At 36.8% G+C, this 21717-nt stretch overlaps 2 protein-coding genes across 4 annotated transcripts; one reads left to right on the forward strand and one right to left on the reverse strand.

Moving 5' to 3' along the window:
* Positions 1-4577: 4577 nt before the first annotated feature.
* LOC104115702 (protein translation factor SUI1 homolog) lies at positions 4578-7215 on the forward strand. Of its 3 annotated transcripts, XM_018777452.3 has the most exons (6): positions 4578-4702; positions 5823-5924; positions 6187-6392; positions 6477-6530; positions 6725-6774; positions 7023-7215. In XM_018777452.3, exons 2-5 carry the CDS (start codon positions 5888-5890, stop codon positions 6734-6736), a joined length of 309 nt encoding a protein of 102 aa, XP_018632968.1. In that variant the 5' UTR covers positions 4578-4702; positions 5823-5887; the 3' UTR covers positions 6737-6774; positions 7023-7215. The 3 variants fall into 3 exon arrangements, with proteins under 3 accessions (XP_018632968.1, XP_009624679.1, XP_070033351.1); XM_009626384.4 differs by lacking the exon at positions 6725-6774; XM_070177250.1 differs by lacking the exon at positions 6725-6774 and having other exon boundaries at positions 4594-4702; positions 5784-5924.
* A 1200-nt stretch (positions 7216-8415) lies between these two features.
* LOC104115694 (rab GTPase-activating protein 22-like) lies at positions 8416-17277 on the reverse strand. Its single transcript, XM_009626376.4, has 12 exons — positions 17015-17277; positions 15190-15285; positions 14864-14967; positions 14115-14284; positions 13903-13980; positions 13553-13675; positions 12898-12986; positions 10674-10779; positions 9996-10093; positions 9577-9828; positions 9125-9208; positions 8416-8833 (listed from the first exon to the last, which is right to left on the reverse strand). Exons 1-12 carry the CDS (start codon positions 17105-17107, stop codon positions 8813-8815), a joined length of 1314 nt encoding a protein of 437 aa, XP_009624671.1. The 5' UTR covers positions 17108-17277; the 3' UTR covers positions 8416-8812.
* Between the last annotated feature and the right edge of the window lie 4440 nt (positions 17278-21717).

Raw genomic sequence — 21717 nt, forward strand, 5'->3', positions numbered from 1 at the left:
AAAAGGGTAAAGATAGGACCGAAAACCATTGATTGTGTTTTCATAGGATATGCGACAAATAGTAAAGCATATCGATTTCTGGTTCATAAATCAGAAAATCCCGACATTCATAATAATACGGTTATAGAATCAGATAATGCTGAGTTCTTTGAAAATATATATCCGTATAAAAAGGAATGTGAGTCGTTTGGTGAAGGATCTAAACGACCTCGGGAAGAAACAAAAGAAAGTACATGTAATCAGGAGAATCCAAGACGTAGTAAACGTCAAAGAACGTCTACTTCATTTGGACCAGATTTTGTGACTTTCTTATTGGAGAATGAGCCTCAAACATTTAAAGAAGCTATGACTTCTTCGGAATCATTATTTTGGAAAGAGGCAGTCAATAGTGAAATAGAATCCATATTGAACAACCATACATGGGAATTGGTTGATCTTCCTCCTGGAAATAAACCTTTGGGTTCTAAATGGATTTTTAAGAGAAAAATCAAAGATGATGGCACTATTGATAAATTCAAGGCAAGGCTCGTAGTCAAAGGGTATAGACAACGAGAAGGTCTAGACTACTTTGATACATACTCTCCAGTTACAAGAATTACGTCCATACGGATGTTAGTAGCATTAGCTGCAGTGTATGGTCTTGAAATTCATCAAATGGATGTTAAGACTGCCTTCTTAAATGGAGAGTTGGAGGAAGAAATTTACATGGAACAACCTGAAGGGTTTGTGGTTCCAGGTAAAGAAAAGAAGGTATGTAGACTTGTTAAGTCTCTTTACGGACTAAAACAAGCACCCAAACAATGGCATGCGAAATTTGACCAAACAATGTTGTCAAATGGTTTTAAGATAAATGAATGTGATAAATGTGTGTACATTAAAAATGTTCCAAATCACATAGTCATTGTTTGCCTATATGTGGATGATATGTTGATAATGAGTAATGACATTGCCAACATAAATGCTACTAAGCGTATGCTCAATAGCAAGTTTGATATGAAAGACTTGGGAGTTGCTGATTTAATTCTGGGAATTAAGATCCATAAGACTCCTCAAGGTCTGGCATTGTCACAATCTCATTATATTAAGACAGTACTTGAAAAATTCAAGCACTTGGGCTTTAAAGTTGCAAAGACTCCAATTGACGTGAATCTTGCATTAGCAAAGAACAAAGGCCAAAGCATATCACAATTGGATTATGCTCGTGTGTTGGGATGCTTAATGTATATCATGAATTGTACACGATCAGATATAGCTTGTGCTATAAGTAAACTGAGTCGATATACGAGCAATCCAGGCCAATCTCATTGGATGGAAATGAAACGAGTTTTGGGATATTTAGAACATACCCAGAACTTTGAATTGCACTACAGTAATTTCCCTGCGGTGATTGAGGGATACTGTGATGCAAATTGGATCACCGGTTCAACTGATTCTAAGTCCACGAGTGGATATGTATTCACTATTGGTGGAGGAGCGGTATCTTGGAAGTCGTCTAAACAAACATGTATTGCCCGTTCTACAATGGAGGCTGAATTCATAGCCTTAGATAAAGCCGGTGAAGAAGATGAATGGCTCCGGAATTTCTTGGAAGACATTCCATTTTGGCCCAAACCGTTGGCACCAATATGCATACATTGTGATAGTCAAGCGGCAATTGGAAGGGCTGGGAGCGTTATGTATAACGGTAAATCTCGTCATATACGACGAAGACATAAAACCGTTAGGCAATTACTCTCTAGAGGAATTATCACGATTGACTATGTAAAGTCAAGTGATAATGTGTCGGATCCACTTACAAAAGGCCTAACTAGAGAGGTAGTTGAGAAATCATCAAGGGGAATGGGGCTATGGCCGAGAACAAGTCATTGTGGCGGTAACTCTACCTAGAAGACTGGAGATCCCAAGATCTAGGTTCAAGGAGATCAAACAAAGTCATTAATGACGGTTCAACATTGTCAAATAAAATTTTAGTCCGTTCTCGTGATGAGACAATGTTCAGTACCAAGGATAAAGCATTAAGGCTTTTTAATGATTTCTAAATTTGATACGGGGTATATCAAATAGTGTATCTACAGGATGACACGTTTAGGAATCACCTATGTAAGTGTGAAGTGTTAGCCGCTTCAAGGAGAACTTTGTAAGGCCAGTTCTCTACGCACTTATGAAACCAGGCGGTGTTCATGGCTGAAACGAACACAACAATGAGAACCAAAGACGGTTAAGGGTTGATTGTGTGACTTATGGTTGTCTAGGTATACACCAAAGATCGACGGTTCAAAGATATCAAATCTACCGATTGACCGAGTATATCCGACATAAGTTTACTACGAAAAGTTCAAAGGGAAACCTACTTATCCAGATGCGATTAATCCTTGCTTGTAAATCACACAGTTTTTCCATGCATACTTCCGTGATATAGCCATTCCCCATTCATGTGGGGGATTGTTGAGGTTTTTATTTTAAGATGAATATTCTTAAAATGAGGGTGAATGGGAAATGGAGGGAAAATGAAATTTTGAGTAAAATTTTAAGTTTCCCCCTCTTAACAATGAGACATTGTCCCATATTGGAAGAGGAAGATATTTTTGGTGGGTATATATATAATTGCTCTTCTTGTAGCTCTTAAAGAGTTAAGAAGAAAGCAAGCCTCGCGCCGTCGTCGTCGTCGCTCGCTCGGCTCGGCTTCGGCTACGGCTACGGCTACGGCTACGGCTACGGCTTTGGCTTCGGCTTCGGCTTCGGATTTGGATTTGGTCAAATGATCGATCGATTGATTAATTTTTTGGACCAAATTTATTTGTTAATAGTAAATATTAACGTAAGATTATCCGTATTTGTAACGGATATTTTCCAATCCATGTATTGATCATTTGGCAGCCGGATAATGGTCTTCCCACCATGAATGTGCTTGCTCCACAAACATGAAGTGCTTGCTCCACAAACATGTAATGCTTGCTCCACCATGGAGGGTGGACGTTTGGTCTTCTTCAACATTTTGCTGCTATATATATGTGCAGCAGATGTTGAAGAAAGATACTCAACACACAACATACAATTCGCTCAACAAATTGGCTATACATTGCACTCCTTCCTCTCAGCATTTCCATACGATTTTCTGAGTTTATACTCCTTCGTTCTGCATTGTTTTTAACTTCAAACAAAGCAACTGTAAGTGTGATTTGCTACCGAACTTTGTGTTCGCTGAAACACTGGGGTTTGAAGTACCGCTACACCAGTGTGTTATTCGTTCTATCCTGGGAGGAAATAATCCATTACCTTGGGTACTAGGAGGGGATTAAATTCCTTAAGGAAACACTGTGAATTCAGTGGGCTCGAATTTATTATTGTTTCATTACGTTAACTTATATTTTGCAGAATTATTATTTACAAATACAGCAATATTGGCGGGGAATAACATTAGCTGCCGGAGATTTTGACGGCTCACAAAAGGTGCTGATAGGTTTCGGGGGAGGGGCGATGGTCTAGTTGAAAAAAAAATGAAAAATGTCTTCTTTTTTTTTTTAATTACACGCGTCAAATATTTTAATTATAAATTATACATGTTATTTTTTAATTGGTTTATTTGACACATTATTGTCAAGTGTAACTCACGCACATAATCTAGTCCACTCGGGTATTCACTTGATATACTTAATAGCCATTTGAAGTGTTAAAACGGTAAAGAAGTCAGTTGAAGTGTATTAATAATATTGCTGAAGTTTTCCATGTTATAATAAGCTTTTTTGGGGAGGGGACTTGGTTGTGAAGCATTATCTTAAAAACTGTAATCTTGCAAAAGCGTTCTCCAAAAACTTGTAACTTGTTAGTTTTCTTTAAGGTATTTCGCGAGAAATGTTTTTAAACAATTATTTTGAAAGAATTGGTTTTAGGCTGTTCTTCGAAGAAATGTGTTTCTTTCGGTCACAAAAGCTTCAACTGAGCAAACTTAATGCAATTAACCAGATTCATATTTTTTTGGTATAAGAAAATTTCAATCTTTCTTTTATAAAAAAGTTTCCCGAACAAGTAAATTTAAACTACCTTTTTTTTCTCTTTAAAATACTTTCCATAAAGTTAGGGCTAATTCTTCAAAATATTTTTTCTGATTCAAGCCCTATAAGTGAAAAAAATTCTTAACTGAATACTTCTTCTTTTGGAGAACAGCCATCGGACCGGATTTGTCGTAAAATTGAGATTATTTCGTTTCCTTCCTTGTCAAAGAGGGACCCGAGGAGCTTATTTATTGAAAAGGGGGAGTGAGGGGAAGGAAAAATGGAAATCCCTCACTTTATTGACGGCACATTTTGATCTCTCTTTTCCTCTAATCCTCCCCCGATTCTGGTTCAGGAAAGGGTCATAACATTCTCCGCCTCACTATATTTAGAATAGCAATAAAATTATAATTTGTTGAAATTACAAAACGAATATCAAAGGGTGTTTTTTTTGGGGGGGGGGGGGAGGCAACTTGGAGTTGGTGAAAGTTAATAAGGGGCGCACAGGAGTATGCTGCTCCGTGACGCAGCCTATAGTAGCTCCACTTACGTTTCGTAATTTGCGACCGACCTAACATATATTCTATCGATCGTTTCACATAGAAACCACATTTTATTCTTATTGGTCTTGACTTTACTCTCTCTCGCGCTCGGAATTTTGGGTCTCCTCTAATCATCCTCATATCTCCACTCCTTAACCTTCAGATCAGGTAATCTTCTTTGCTCTTTTTTTTTTTAAAATTGATTTTAATTCTGACAATAATATTCGAGTCAGTTTGCACGAACCTCTTTTAATCCATCTCGTAAATACAAGTTTCAAACAATCATGTCCACCTAGATTGAAGTGATGTAAGTATTCAATTTGGATTTCCGGATGGCTCAATTGGGGGGGGGGGAGGGGGTTGTTGGTAATTTAATATGGCCTGATCCATTTTGGTTTTGTGTTTCTTTGTTGAGTATTTTATCGGAGAAATTTAGATTTTTATTTGAAGAACTAGGAATTTTAGTTTACATTTTCTTCATTTTATTGATTTCCGTTGGTTTTCTTGGCCTAATTTTGGTTGTTTGATTTGTTTCTTGCCTTTGATTGTTGTATTTGTTATGAAATATTGGTGTTTAGACGGATTTCGCAATCCTATTAGTGCTAAAGGGTTCATCTTTATCACTAATATTGGTATTTCAGTTGTTTTGGTTGCTTTATCCTTCTTCCTTTTACACAATAACCCTACAAATCCAATTCTACTTGTTCCAATTTTGATTTCTCTTATCCTAAAAAGGATAGAATTTTTAGTTGATTATCAACAAAAAGGTTTTTTCCTTTAGATGACACATTTTTTATCATTGGAGGTTTGGACTTTTGATATAGGGATCAATGCACTTTTGATCCTCACTTATTGGTTTGTTCTTTTGGTATTTCACTAAGCATATTTAACCTTGAACTAATTAAAATTTGTGTTTTTGGTCTTTTTACATAGGAAATATGTTATATCTAGATTATTTACATAGCCCTCAAATATAAATTAACTGTACAAAATTTAACATAGCGCATGGGCAGCTCTATGGTATTACAGTTGTTAATGTATTAACTTTGTGAAGATTCACAAGCAGAAGGGTCAAAAGTGTACATTTCAATTAATTGAAGGTTAAATGTGCTTAACCAAGCATCACAAGGACCAAAATAAGAACTTGTCGATATTTCAGGGACAAAAAACGCTAGTTTCCCTTTCATATATTGATCTTGATTTTTCTTGCATCGCTGTTTTACACATACCCCATGTGTTATGCTTACAGATGGCTGTACTAACTGCTGAAGGGTTCTCTTTTTGCTAGGTCTGAGCATCTGAGTTTGAAGAGTTGCGCGTGCTCTTGTTACCCTTATTCTTCAGCCGAGTTTCATGTCTGATCTCGACCTCCTAGTTCCTAATGCTTTTGGTATGCAACTTCTTCAATTTACATTCCTATTTGGTTCAATTTGGTGGATTTCTGTCTTGCCATCTTTTCAATTCATTAACTTAAAACTTTAGAATAATCAGAAGAAAATGACTTAAAATTTTTAATCGTGCAAGTAAGCACTTGTACAGAAGAGGTTATATTTTATGTGCAAAGATGATGAGCCTGCTAGTTAGGAGGAGCTGTATTGTTCAAGTTATGCTTTATAATTGGTAATATTGTGGTGCTTTGCTGTCCGCCTCAGATCCCTTTGCTGAGGCAAATGCTGATAACTCTGGTGCGGGGACAAAAGATTATGTGCACATCCGTATACAGCAAAGGAACGGTAGGAAAAGCCTGACAACTGTGCAGGGTTTGAAGAAAGAATTCAGCTACAATAAAATTCTGAAGGATCTCAAGAAAGAATTTTGCTGCAACGGCACTGTTGTCCAGGATCCCGAATTGGGGCAGGTTTGTGTTAATGGATATTGATCTCTATCTCGTCTCTGCAATGGCACTGTTGTGTTAATGCATATGTATTTTCTGTCTTTGAAGGTTATTCAACTTCAGGGTGATCAGCGAAAGAATGTTTCAACATTTCTTGTCCAGGTAATTGTTCTTCACATCCACCAGCAGGCTATTTTCTATTGTTCAAAATTATACCTGAATGAGAGGGTACATAGAAAAAGCATGTTATCCATCTACCTGTATCGGACATATGTCTGACTTCACTTTTTATATAATACTTGATAAGCATCCTCTGTTCTTGCTGTTGCATTATGGGGCCTTTTTTTTTATTTTAGGAACTGATATGAGTTTTGAGCAGCTAGTTGAGTTTGGTAACCACAAATAGGTACCCTATTATTTTGAATGCGGGAGAATTTTTTTTTTCCGGTCTTCCTGTCTTGGGAGTCTTTTTGTTGTTGTGATTATTTCTGAAAATCTCTTGATCCCAAGTCGGAATAAAGAAACAACTTTCACACCATCACTGATACGTTTTCTAGCATTATTGAATTTACAGTTCGATTTTATTTGTTTGTTGGTAGTATTTGTGTAGTTTGTAATAAAGCTGATTTGTGAATCTTTGGTTTTTGGGAACAGGTTGGAATAGTGAAGAAAGAGCACATCAAGATTCATGGTTTCTGATTGTCATCATCAATCACTGCGCAGTTACTATACTTGGGTTCCAAATAATGCTGCTATGAACTAAGTTGTTGTAAACAGTAAACTTGCTAATGTTGGCTTTCTGCTGGTTTGATATAAGTAATGTATTTGTTCTTGCTTTTCTGCGTAATGGTTCTGTGTAATGCTCATTATATGTTTATGCTATATTTTCAAGCAAGAGGGGGATTCGACCCCTCGACCTGGTTAATAAAGGTGCACGCCGCAATGAGTGCAATGAAGTGGTCTCTTGTGTATGGGTTCCCACATACATATTTAAGTACTATATTTCAGAAAAGTTGCAGTGCTATACATAATAGGGGGAGGGATGCATGTAAATCCGCCCTTGGTCAGGGACTAGTTCCACCAGCTTAAGGGCTTCTATGATGCCCTCAGACTATCATAACAGACTTAATGTACCTTCTTAAAGTATGCCTTAATATGATGATCTAATTCTCTGGGGCCTTACATAGATTTCCGTCATGCTCTGAAGCACTTTGGAACCTTCTAGATCCTTCTAGTAAGCTCCATAGATGCCTCGGGCGCACCTTGGCACGCTTGGCCAATCGGCCATGGACAAAAGTCGCGCCGTCTGCTAGGTTTTGTGCACTGTGGGCAGTGTATTTGGACATTTTGGGCGTGTTGTGGCAATAGACTTCACTCCAGTGCAACAGCCTCAGATAGCATATCTTTTGTTCTAAAGAAAACTGACTTATAGTTTAGATATTGTTGTCGTAAAGTTGTATTTTAGGTACAATTTTTTTGTTTTTGCTAGGAAAAAGAATGTCAAGCACTATACTTCACCTGGGAAAGACAGATGAATGATTATTTTTTAAAAAAATTGTGGAATGTAAAAGGTGTATCGGTGATTAAATCTTGTTGTAGAGATGTTATTGAATAATTTGCTCTTTCCATAGGTCTCCTCCAGATCATTTTTATTTTAGAAGTTAGAGAATTTTTATTTTAGAAGTTAGAGAATTTCTGTGAGCCTTGAGCCGAGGGTCTATCGGAAACAACTTCTCTTCCTTCGTAAGGCAAGGGTAAAGTCTGCGTACACACTACCCTCCCCAGACATAATGCGTGGGATTGCATTGGGTTTGTTGTTGTTGTTGTTGTTAGAATTTCTGTGAGCCACATGCCAGGAATCATTTACATGGAATTTCAATGTTTTTTTTTCCTTCCTATTTCTGCCCCATAATTTCATTATTTCCTTAAATCCCTCTCCGATCGTGCTATTTCCCTCTCTTGATTTTATCTCAAGCATTCTGTATACATATCTTAAAACCAACATAAAAGAACATCAAAAGTCACAACTAAGTTGAAACATGGTCTGTTCTTGAAACATGAATGAGATTGTTATAAAGCTAAAATTTATCCTCCTATTTCCTTGATGGAAAATAAAATTGCTGTTTTACAACATCTATTATACAACCTTTGGAAGAGTAACTTTGTGTACATAGACCCTTAGACATTTAACTTGGAACTAATATACACATATATAATGAGAGTCCCAACTTGGGACCAGACGAGAATGGTATTTTCCATGTCTTAGCACATCAAAACTACAGTAGCAAAAACAGCTAATGTTCACCGACAGGGCCAACAAATATTAATATAGATCCTTTTCAGACCTTGAAATGCAATGAGGTGATAACAATGTCATTAAGTTCATTGAGAACGTGACACGAGCTCCATGACTTCTGAATCAACTGACATTCGCGTCTGCTCGACTACCTATTGGTGTTGGCTGCCTGTTTTAACCAGTAGCATTATTTATAACTGTAATCAGTCTTTTCTTCCAAAAAAGAATCGTAAGATATTAATACTCCAAGAATGACAGTTTCTGGTGGGAGATAGTAGGTACCCCGTGAATTTAGTTGAGGTGTGCACAAGCTAACCCAGACATCAAGACATCACAATTATCAGAAGAAAAAAAAGAACAATGACAGTATCTGATGTATAATTGCCTGTACTATGTGTCTGCTTTCATATTACTTGTTGCATACAAAAAGGTAGGATACACATTTTCATGAAAAAGTTACCTTCTTAAGATACTTCTTGTGAAGTTTCATTGCACTACTGCATGCCTTTTTCGCGTCCAAGTTTCCAGTAATGTTATTCAGGATCTGAAAATAATAAGCAAATGATAAGAGTATGAATACATAATGGGCAAGAAATGAACTTACTCGGGATTGAGGAGGTAAAACTCACATAACCGAAAACATAACAACACAACCTACAGAACTTCATCTGCATTCCTAGATTAGAGATCCATAATTCATATGTCATTCAGATTTTAGACACTTTTCACGGACTTCTAATCAATTCAACTGAAGATTTCACTTGAAATATCAACTATATTGGTTGCATGACAAAACACGTGGATTTCAAATCTTTGGTACAATCAATTATTTTCCTAAGTAGCACCTAGGAAAAGGGATCCTTTAATTGGAGACCGAAATAGCACCTAAATGTTTGTATTTGTCAAACCAACCTTAACAACATCGTCCAGTCCTCTAGCTTCCGATAACTTCGCGCTCTTGTCCTTCAGCACACTAGCCACTAGGAACACAGAAATCGGGAGGGGAGCTTCTGCACCTTTACCACCATTTCTCATGTTCTCTCTCTCATATTTCCCACACTGTCGTATTGACTTTACTTTTGGTCGTTCAGATTTTTCAGCAGTCAAGTCAGGGTCTTCATACATAAGAAACAAATCGGGATCATATTCCAGGGCCCACATCATCTGTTGGCAAAAGGGGACAAGTTTGAGAGACAACAAGAACATCATGGTCAAAATCATAAAATTTGAGAGAAAAGGAAATTTGTTAGTGGCTTTGCAAGCATCCAAATGAAAAGACATTTAAATAACAGCTTCAGATCAGCAAAACATTATTAGGAGATGAATCTTACCTCCCAAAGATACAACGAATCAGCAAAAGAAAATTCTCGACGGAACAAAACCATGAGCATTCGAAAAGCAAACACGTAATTACCTCCGCCTAATGTCTCTGTGGGCCAATATTACAAGGAAATTCAATGATACTTTGCCAGATGAAGCATCAAAAGAGAGAAGCAATGTAAAAACCAATTAATGGCCAAGCTACAGCTCTATACAAACCAGATATTCTAACATAATGGAAATTCAAGAAAGTCAAGAAAATTCAATGAATTTGAAAAGAAGCTTGTGTTAAGAAGTAAGCCACAAATAGCACTATTCCCACTTTCAACCCCTCTTTTTTTCAACCATTGAATTTAATATAATTAAAATTTGACAGAATTAAGAGCAGCAGCTGCTAAGCCGATTTCTTCAAAGACATGCCCAGCCAGAGCAGAGTGTTAGTGAAGGTTTCTTTTACTTCCAATGTTATCCTAGTTTTGAACGTTCAACTTAAATGAAAAAAAGAGGTCTGATCAATTAGTTGTGAAAGATTACTAGGACATATAGAATTGTGCATCATTAACTCCCTTGACCTACATGTTACTCCGTCAGTATGACATAATTTTTCATAAATACCAAAAAGCAGATGATGAAAATGAAGTAAAAAATTTCCAGTGGACTCGGTATTTAAGTACAACGAGAGATGGTACCCAAGTGCTGGTGAAGTTTGGGATCAACAACTTGAGTTATTGATGCTAGATTACTCAGCTGCGCCTCCACTCCGACAGAATTCCCAGTACATCTGAAATTACTTCTCTTTGAAATTGGACAAAACGCTTAGAATTAATCACAATAATCACAAAAGTGTATAACATACTTAACAAAGCAAAGCTATGAATGTATTTCTATAAGCACGGAAATTAAGCACTGAAGGTTTACGCAACCTGAGTGGTATAACAGCTAGGAAATATGCTGCACGGGAAACTTACTAGCTCATCAGCGTTTCCTGGCATATTATCATAATAAATATTCTGGTGTAGTAAGATATTCTTCTACCAAATTTATGTTTGTTTCTGTCCTCCATTATTATGAGTATTATTCTGATCTGCGAGATACTTCAGCTCAAATGGAAAGGGTGAAGGAATTGAACATATGATTGCTGGTGGAATTATCAGAATCTAAGGAATTGCAAGGTTTTTCAATGCTATTAGACATCAAAAGGTATGCAAGCAAAATAGTGTTTCTCTCAGCTCTGTGGAGAGGAATAAACAATAAATAGCAGTTCAAACGGCAATGAAATGAAACTGTTTTGGTGCAAAAGGAATCAAGGGAGACATTGCTGATTAAATAGTGCATTTAGGATTAGAAGGATAAGCCTGTACAATTCAAAATTCTTAAACAAAGATGCTAATCGAGAAAACTTTCAGGGGAGGAGTTTCAGCAGCTCTATCATTTGACTTTATCCCCACATGCTACTGTAATTAATGCAGAGAAGGTAGCTCGGAAGAAACATTCAAGACTGGGAATGGGAGGAATTGGCTAATCTTTAGGCAAAACTGGAAGCAGTGACAGTTACTCACAAGAAAGATAAGCTGGTGTGGAGCTGCAGTTGCTATGAATTCATTCACTGTGAAATAATGCTACCATAATATGTCCAACAGCAAAAGTTTCATAGAAGAATTGTCATGGAAGCTAGTTTAAAAAGTCAAAATTGCAACCAAAATTGCTTGCTTCGGTTGGATAGATCTTACAGGAAGATGTTTAACACATGAAAAAACCTGATAAAAGGGGGTTTTCCGTGAGCAGTAGATACTATATGTGGCTGCAGCACTCTGCTATTTCACTGTCAAATAGCAAGAGAAGCGTGGAGCTTATTCATCTGCGGTTTTGGGGTACACTGAGTAATGCCCTATAATATCGGAGAAGCCTACAGGAGTCGAGGTCAATGGAAAGTCAACATATCATTCCGGAAAACATGGCAGATGGTACCAGCTTGCATTTTTGGTATTTATGGACTGAAAGGAACAGCAGATGCTTTGATGGAGTCTCAACTCTGGTACATATTCTAAAAGCTAGATGCCTTCTAAACCTTTCGTTGTTGTAGGCTTTATACTGTAAAAAGCTTCAACCATTTTTTTTTACTTTGTTAGCTTCTTAGGATACATAAAAGAGAGTTAGTGTACAGGAGTAACTCTCTTTTCGCCAGGGGCGGAACTCCTAGTCCAAGGGGAGTCAATTGACACTCTTCGCCGGAAAATTATACTGTGTAGATAGGTCAATTGTTTTATCTTATTATGTATATATACTATATTTTTAATCCCCTTGGCCATTCCTGTTCATAGTGGTTGAAAGAGTCCTCTTCATGCCACTAGGTCAAGAGTTCGGCGCTGGTAGGCTGCCAAACAAAAAAATATGTTGAATTCCTTTGGCTTCTTCATGTGTTTACTTCTATATATTTTGACTCCCCTTAGTGGAAATCCTGGCTCCATACTACTTTTCGCTCACTTTTGTAATTTTGAGCATCTACTTGATGCATTATCAATGAAACTTGTTTAGAAAAAAAACTTGCGCCTTGATCTAATATCAAAGCTTGTAACAAAGACGATAATCTTGGGCAAGGTATTATAAGTGGTTGATTTTCATTTTCAGAATACATGGCAACCAACTGGTCTCTCTCTCCCTCACTCACTCACTCAACACCGCTGATGCCTTCTCTAGATGCTATTATGACGGCATAATCCTTTTAATATCACTCTCTCATGGAAACATGGACCAACATAATTTCTAGCTAGCATTGTGATAGAGCAAAAATGAAATTTCCTTTTTATTTTTACATCTAGATGTATACTAGAATTCAGGTTGAGGTAACCAAAAGAGCTGTGTTTAAAAATGATGCAGATATTCATGATTTTTCAGGAAATGAATAATATGTACCAGTCTCCTCATCATACGCGCGAAGCACCAAAATGCATCAGCTTCATCATCAAGTAGAATAATCATGGGAGAGCAAAGATCACTCATTCCTGTTCAGCATTATCAAATTTTGAAATAGTTTCAGCACAAGTTAGATGTAATAAATAAGAGATAAGCTTGTGTTCTTTTGCTTTAAATTAAAGTAATAAGAGATAAGCTTGTTATCATGTATAAGGAAATAATAATGGACTGAAAGGAATTAGAAAGGGTGATTGTCCCTGTGATGATAAAGTTAATGCTGACAATGACAAAAATATGCAAGCTAGAGCGAAAAAAGGCACAAAAAGACCATTTGTAAAACATGGATCTCCTCCCTTGCAAGAGTAATTTATCGACGGAACCTTAAACATATAGAAACTTTGACACTGTGCACATAGATTCTCAAATAATTTTCTTTGAGGCTTTTGGAACTGATTGTCAACTTAAGCATAGTGCTCAGGATTAATTCAAAAACAAGATATAACTACACACTATAACATTCAAACTAGTATCATTAATACGACTACTAATGTTGACCTTACTATAGAGCATACTCACTTGTGGCTAAGCAATTACAAGATCAAGAGAAGCTAAAAAACTGGAATAATTATATTAAGAAGATACTGTAATAACCAACCTTGACAATAACTGACATCTTTGTCAAACCAAGCATAAACAGCCAGAATATCCCAGAGCTTTGATAAATTCTCTTGCTTCTCATAAAATACAAGGGTCCTGTCGGTGCGAATCACATCCAACCCTAGCATAATTACGAATTCAAGGTTGAAAGGCTAACGCATGGAAAAAGAGAAATTCATTGTGAAAGTAAGAAAATGGAAGTGATCTCCAAATTAATAAGATAAATCCATAGTGAATCCAAAATCAGTACACAACTTGCCAAAACCCAAAAAAACGTCTATAGATGCATGTATTATATAGATTGGCATGATAAGAGACAAGTGCGTGCAATCTGTATATGTGACCAACCTATCTGGTGTAATGAGAGTTTCCACTGGATTACACTTTTATCGTGCTCCTTTACCATTTCAAAACCACCAGAAGCACCTGTAATTGCACACCGTCCAAGCAAATTGTCACTTATACTGCATCCAAAAACTCTACCACCAAAACAACAGGAAGACAGAGAGGAAGAAGAAAAGAAAGCACACTACTTGGAATCTGAACATATTAAGGGTTACCAATTTGACCAACTGAAGTTGATACTTCTGCTGCATTTAACTCTTGAAGAACTATAGGATCTAGAACAGGATCACCGTCTTCAGTGATAACAGGTGCAGAAATAAACCGACCACTTCCAATCAAGGGAAACATTGTGCGGCATTCTTCTTTCAATGCAGCATACTGTACCCTGAATATGTACAAGAAATGTGTGTCCAGAAGACATGGGTCAGTATTGATATATACTGTCGAATGGCAAAGTATTATCAAATTCACATGTGAAGATAATTTGCCAGAAGCTGAATCATAGATACAAAATTTGCAAAACGTAAATCTTCGGATATGAGTCTTTGGGAACCACAGAGCTTAAGAATCCACACAAGGAGTAAAAAGTATTCCAGTATGCAACATTTGAAGCAGTAAAGACGAGTGCATATTTTACAACGAAAAGAACATGCTCACTAATTTAGGGATACAAATATGAATTAAGTCTCAACATCTAACTGTAAATTAGCATCTATTTACAGGTTTCCTCATCTGTATAAGATGGGTTAGTTGATGATGACACTATTCCATTTGGAGCGGCTTCCAAAGCCTAGATCTCGAGAGCAGCTGAAAACAAAATTTCTCAAGTCACCTAGAACAATAACTTTTATTGTAATTCTTCTCATGTCAAGTAACTAGCTTAGGATGATGAAAGACATAGTTTGCTAACATTTAACTGTTGTCTGAATTTATTTATACTTGCTTAAAAAAGAGAGTAAAATACCTCCGATGTTGTCGTAACTGCTCTCGTTCTTCAAATGTGCTCCTTGGATCATAACAACCCAGTAAAAACTCCCAAACTTCACCTCTAATTGATGGATGAATTCCCTAAAAGCCACAGATACTTGATGCTTAACATTCTGGTGCACTTATTAACTTGCCAAAAATGGTTTAAGACAGACTAGGATTATGTCAGACAAGTTATTTTAATCAGTCCAACAAAGAACAAGCATCAAATAGTCAAGATGGTAAAAATGCAGGATAGCAATATTCATGAATCATATGGCACATAAAACTACAGCGACTTTAAAATCATGAAGTCGACCTTACCCCATGACAAATTCGACTAAGTACATTGCCTATGTCAAGATAACCTTCTGGGGTAAATGCAGCATGCCATCTTCTTGCACTAAGGGTTTTCCCGACCTGAATAAGTAGATCATTAGATAATAAATATGAGGCCAAATATACAAAAGCAGGGTGACAAGGATATGCAGTAAGGCATTCAATTCATTCAATCAATCAATCAATCACGCCTCAATACCAAACCAAGCTGAGGTCATCATATGAATCTTTTGTATTTGTTACACTCTATACGGACTCATTAAGTCCAGAGTGTTCAGGAATTCTCTAAAGCTAGAGGTTCACTAAATCTCACAATTCTCATTACATTGACATACAAGTTTTTAACAAGATAAAAAGATTCCTTGCAAATATCGGATCTAACTTAAGTGTAAAAACAACTACGATATTTGGTTAGATTTTTCGGAGCCTTTACGTACATGTAGTTGGAAGTTTATAGCTAACAAGTGCTGGTTGAATTGGAGAAAGATAGTTGTTACTTTTTAGGAGCTCAATATATATGCCACAAACTCGGTAAATACTCTCACCAACTTGGTGCATATAAATGAATCTGACTTATCAAAGAATCACAACTAGTTGGTATCATTTAGATAGATCATTATGTTCATTATATTTTATTCTTCGTTAAGTCTGCATTGATTCCGAAAGATCGGCAGTTTTTTAAGATAACATTCCTCCATATGATTCTAGATCTAGTCCATCCCCTTCTAGTACCTTCAAGCATACCTCACCTCTACATCGATACGGTTTGAGGTCTATGTGAGACATAATCCAACCATCTCAGGAGACCTTCTAAAATTTTGTCCTCTATCTGTGCTACTTGCAACTCTATCTATGGTGATTTCTTCTCGTATCCAGTCTTGTATGAATCCATCAGATTATAGTAATAGAAATATCAATAGAGTTTTTAACCAATCTTATAAAATTGAATATGTATCAGACCCTCATATTACGAATTAAACAAGCTTATTGCGGTGGTAAACATACAATAATTTCTTTTTCATAAAACATAAAAAGAAGCATGCTTTGGACATTAAGCCACAAAATCTCACTGATGCAAGGATCACATATGGACACTACTAAATAACAAAATTGGAAGACCATGATAATTGAAGGTATTAAAAGGGAACAAGGGCAAGCCTAAAATCACAACGAAGTAAGTTATTTTGAAAGACATAAAATGGCATAGAATTTATGCAGAATTAGCGAAAAGTATAACACAATGGAAGAAAAAGATCCATATAATTTTTTTTTTGCTAAGTTGGAATTAAGGTTTAGACGTGTTAGAAAGTTTATTTTAAGTCCAATACAGTCTTTTTACTCTTGTTAGAGATTTGTATCATATATGTTAGTCGAGAATATAGAAACTTCAAAGTGATAGAGGACTTAAACAAAATATTGGAATGAAACAGCTCCAAATGAAGCAAAATGGATAGTAAGGATTCATATGTCAGACCACAATTAGCTTGGGATTGAGCTTTTACTCTAAGGAAAAAACTTATGTATTTCTTTTAAGCTTTTACATTTCCAAATTAGTATGTTTATTGCATTAATGGTCCCTATGTACAATCCAAAGATGTGGATCTAACTAAGAGGGATTTATCCCAGAAAAGCAAAATCATTCATCCAAATCTCTTTCTGTTTCAAAACAACATGACTACAAGTCAACCTTTTTTCCAAATATTTGAAATGCTCTCATTATCTCAAAATCATCAACAATTCAAGCCTTTACCTCAACAGACAAAATGTGTGGTATAATTATGATAATATATGTGCAGAAAATGCCAATTACCTTGATTCTAAACTTGGTTTCTGGAACATCATCAGTACACTCAGGACGAACTTGATAGAATGAATCAGCAGAAGCTCCAAGATTCCTCCACATTCTTGAATCTTGAAATGTCTAAAGTTGCTACTTTGAAAACTCCTCAAATCAACAATTTCAATACCAACTACCCTGATCAGACTTTCAACAACAAGAAAAGAAGGGGACCCACATCATGTGTTCTGCTTAGCTGGTGGTTTTCTAACTGAGAGAGAAAAAAAGACTAGTTCAAGAGCTAAAATTAAAGAAAAGGGGGTGCAAAAAGTAAAGTTTCCCCTTTTTTCTTTTAATAAATGTTTTGACTTTTGAGAGTATCATTTATGTTAGTACTAAGGAAGTTGAGGGTAGTTGATGAATGTTTGGCAGCCTGTTTTTAAAGTTTCTTCTTTGTTTGCTTTTCAAGTTTCTTGTTGTTCGCCTCTGGCTAACGGAGGCGGAATAAGTAGCGTCCAAATTGGGCAGTGGGTCGTGGATTGGTCTATTTGACTGAAAAATGCGGGGGGAAGGTTTGGTCTAAACCAATGTGGGTATTGGGTCCACAGCTCAAAGGGAAGATTTTTTTGCCCCCTAGCGTTTGCTATTATTATCTTATGTTTGACCTTAGTTTACTTATCGGTCCAGGAAGTCATTATTATCTTTTGTCCTGAAAAAGTTGGTCTGATTAACGGATATATTTAGATTAATGTTTTAAAAGGCGTTTTCGAGGCGAGCTTGGGGCGAGGCGCACCAAAAACGTCCTGAGGCGATAGTGTGAAGCGAAAGTCTCAAGAGGCGTACGTCCCGGTGTATGTCCGGGTGTTTGAGGAGCATTTGTTTTAGTGATGCGTAAGCCCTAGAGACTTTTTCAAATTAAAATAAAATTTGTTGAATAAGTTTTTCATATAATACCCAAATTCTCAAAAGTCAGCTTGGTAATTACTCAAAAGTTTTAAAAAGGAACTGAAATGTATTAAATTTAAAAGTCAAGATCTTTTTTATTGATTTCATGATCTTTCCCAATTCTTTATCGTGACCGCTAGTCTGCTAATATCTCCCCAAAACAACGAATATTCAATTTATTTTTTACAAATACAATGAGAACTTCATTCTCCTTCATAGCAGCAAGTTCAAAGTTCAAATTACAGGTTAGTCATCATTTTTGTCCTCCATGTAGAAAACTTTATTCTTTTCGACTCAAGTTAGTTGTGCTTCTAAGTAGCTTATAATAGATAGTTTTGACTAGTTTTTTGTGGGGATGGAGCGCGCGCGCGCACACACACATATCGTTAAGTTTTTCAATTAGATATTATTGTAAATGATTGGGAATGTCCTTTGGAATTTATATCTCAATTTTGAAAAAATTGGTGAAGATTCGAGTGGTTTTGGTTGAAATTTCAGATTAAACCTCAAAGAATAAGACATAAAATAAGTTATATATACTTTTTGTATGTCGGGTGTACAAACGATATATAAAATATATGTATAACTAACATAATTGTATACAAGTTGTATGAAAATTATATTTACATTGTATGTTATTGTAGTTGTATTAAACTTGCACAGACATTTGTATGAAAGTTGTAAATACATTGTATATTGTATTATTAGTTCTATAAAAATTTTATTTAATTTATATATTGTTGTAGATGTATCAAATTTGTATCATAGTGCGAATTTTATGTCAAATTTGTATGTTGCTGTAGATGTACCAAATTTGAATCAAAAGTAGAGAATGAAGTCCAAATCGACTCATTTACACTTATTCGTATTTGTTTGAACTGAAAATTTTGATATAATTGAAACTAAAGGATTTGGAGTGAAGAAACATCAAGGACCATCATTTAAAGCATCATTATTGCACTTCGATGAAACTGAATTTCGTCCAAGATCTGAAATTTTTGTGAGAAACCAACTGGGTAACATAGACTCTTGTTGAAAACACTAATACAAAACTGAATCCGAAATTATGGGGGCGATTGAATCCGATTTGCTAGGGCTTGGGTTTAGAAATTTTGAAGTCGATATCCGCGAAGAAGATGATCAGGGTCTTTTGATTTGGTTGCTAATAGTGCAAATAAAGTATTGGGGTTTGATTTTAGCTTTGTAGTTGGCCATTTTCAGGCAACAGGAGGGAATGTGTGTGTGTGTGTGTGTGTGTGTGTTGGGGAGGGGGAGGGGTAGAAGGGAGGCAACATAGGAACAAGAAGAGAGGAGATGAGAGAGAAAGGGAAAAGGAAACCTATAGCGGGAGGCAACTATGGAATGAGATTCCTTATAGGGATTGTATACAAATTCTAAAGAATACATAATTAAAATTGATCAAATAACATACTTTAGGCAATTCAAGTAAATAAGTTTCAATTCAAGTATAAGAACGAAATAATCCTTTAGAGATGGGTCTTGTGTTTGGTCCGAAATCAAACGTGGGTTTCGGATCCACTCAAAAGGTAAGAACTTTCTTCTTTCCCCCCACTTTCTTTCCGTTTGGACTTGTTAACTAACCCCAATCACATTGGTGAACAAGAGTCTTGACCATTTATTGATGTTCCTTTCTTCTTTTTTTCCTTCTAAAGATAAAGAAACAACTGTCTAGAAGTATTATCAACTAATAATCTGTTCGATGCCATTTATATAAATTTTTTGTTCATGAAAATAATATCCAAGATACACAAGATAAATCATATAGTATACGAACTCGTAGAGCCTACTTCAAATCGGATGAGAAACTCATTGATCAAAACACGCCAGGAGTTTAAGCACAATAAGACTTGGTCTATTCGAACTAAAGTAAGCCTTCGGGACATCAAGCACGTCAGGAAAGCGAGTTCGGAGAGTGTGTCCGCCTCGACTAGGGATGATCAAGAAAAATATTGAGAAATAAAATCATACCAAACCAAACCAATTCAAGAAGATAATTAAGTTAGACACAATTTTCAATGTGGCACTCACGTAGAAAATTGGTTTGTGAGAGCTTTTTTCACGTTGTGTTTACCCTAAAAAATGGATAACAATTAAATTTATAAGTGATTTTAAGGATACGTGGATTTATTCAATACAAACGGTAAAGATTTCTAGAATAAACAGATAAAAGATGTTATAGATTATCAAACCGCTTGAAAATAGGGGGGAATGATTCTAGAGTCGAGGGCAACCTCAGTGAGGTATCCGTCTATGATACCTTGCTTATAATAATGAAATATTTATCAACAAACGTAAGAGCTTTGAATAATAGAAAAATAATAGTATATTACCTTGGTATGCGTGTTACAATGTGTTTAATGAATAATTAGACCCTCTTTATATAGTAGAGGAGTCCTACTCTAGGTACAATTCCATAAAAGGTAAAACATCTTCCGTTTAACTAATCATCGAATTTTCGCCGGTACGTGCCGAGATCCACGCCGCGATACCCGGCCGGTCACGGATATCACGCCCTCCTGTTAATCATGTTTGGTCGCCCGATAATGCTCTCTGAAGTCTTCCAAGAGTTGGATCGATACAGGGCTCACAACCCCGATATTCTCGAGGGCGGGCGTCGTGCCCTCGGAACCTGTCTAGATGAGTCCCTTACCTCAATTCCGGCTCCTTGTCATCATGTCCCTTACTCGATTTATTTTATTGAAGACTGGGCCATCTCATGTGTCCGATTTCACCCGTATACAGATAGTCCCCTTATTTCTCGTAGAGTAAGTTTTACGGAAACGACGAGGAACGACATTGGTTCTCCGATCTATTCTTCAACACGCTGCGACACAAAATGACAAAGAAATCGAAACGTCCCGTCAGTCGCATCATAATGACCCCCAATGCATGTCAGCCATCGTCAGCTCGCTCCTGGATGCGAAACAGCGTGAAGCCCCTATAAATACCCCCTCATTCATTCAGTTTTACTTTGGACCAAGCTTCTACCTTCGATCCTTCGAGATATTACTGCCTTCCTTCATTCTTCAGTATTCTTACCTTCGTTATTCAAATTGCAACCTTTCTTTTACCCCTAACCTAAGCAGTGTGCTTGATTTTCTTAGCAAGTTCTCACCCTTCATCTCTTCATTCTCCTTTATATCTTCAAACCTTTTTATCCAGATAAAAAATGGCAAAGACTTCCAAAACCATTCTCCAGAAAGATGCTTCTTCTTCTACGTAGCCGACCACTGAGGCCGAGGAGACCGCCCCTGACGTGGTCGTCCTTGAGAGGTCCGCTCCGGGTGCGTCCACTGATGAACACCCAACCGAGCCGCCCTTGAAAATGTTCATCCCCGGAGGGTGTTCGGCTAAAAATGACTTCAAGGTCGAAAAGCCCTTCTCGGTTCAAGGCCGATGCGAGGCGGTGTCACGATACGCCTGCTCCATTACTGAGGTTGTTCTTCCTGTAGTTCTAAAGGACTGTGTCTGGGCGGATAAAGATGTAGTGATTCTCGGGCCTGATGAAGACATCACCACCCATGTTGAGGGATATCTGAGTGTTTACACTTATACCTTTACATTAGGTCCGGTGGATACGGTCATCTTGGTATTTTGCAGAAGGTACGACATATGCCTCGACCAAATCCACCCATCGATGTGGAGGATCGTGATCTTCTTCCGCTTCTTTGTGAACAAAATCGACTCATGTACGTTCACCATCGATCATCTACTGCGCTTGTACAATCCCCGAATCTTCTGAGGGGGGGACTGATAAAGCTTGTACGCCG

The sequence above is a fragment of the Nicotiana tomentosiformis genome, chromosome 6 (assembly GCF_000390325.3).
Source record: "Nicotiana tomentosiformis chromosome 6, ASM39032v3, whole genome shotgun sequence".
NCBI lineage: Eukaryota > Viridiplantae > Streptophyta > Magnoliopsida > Solanales > Solanaceae > Nicotiana > Nicotiana tomentosiformis.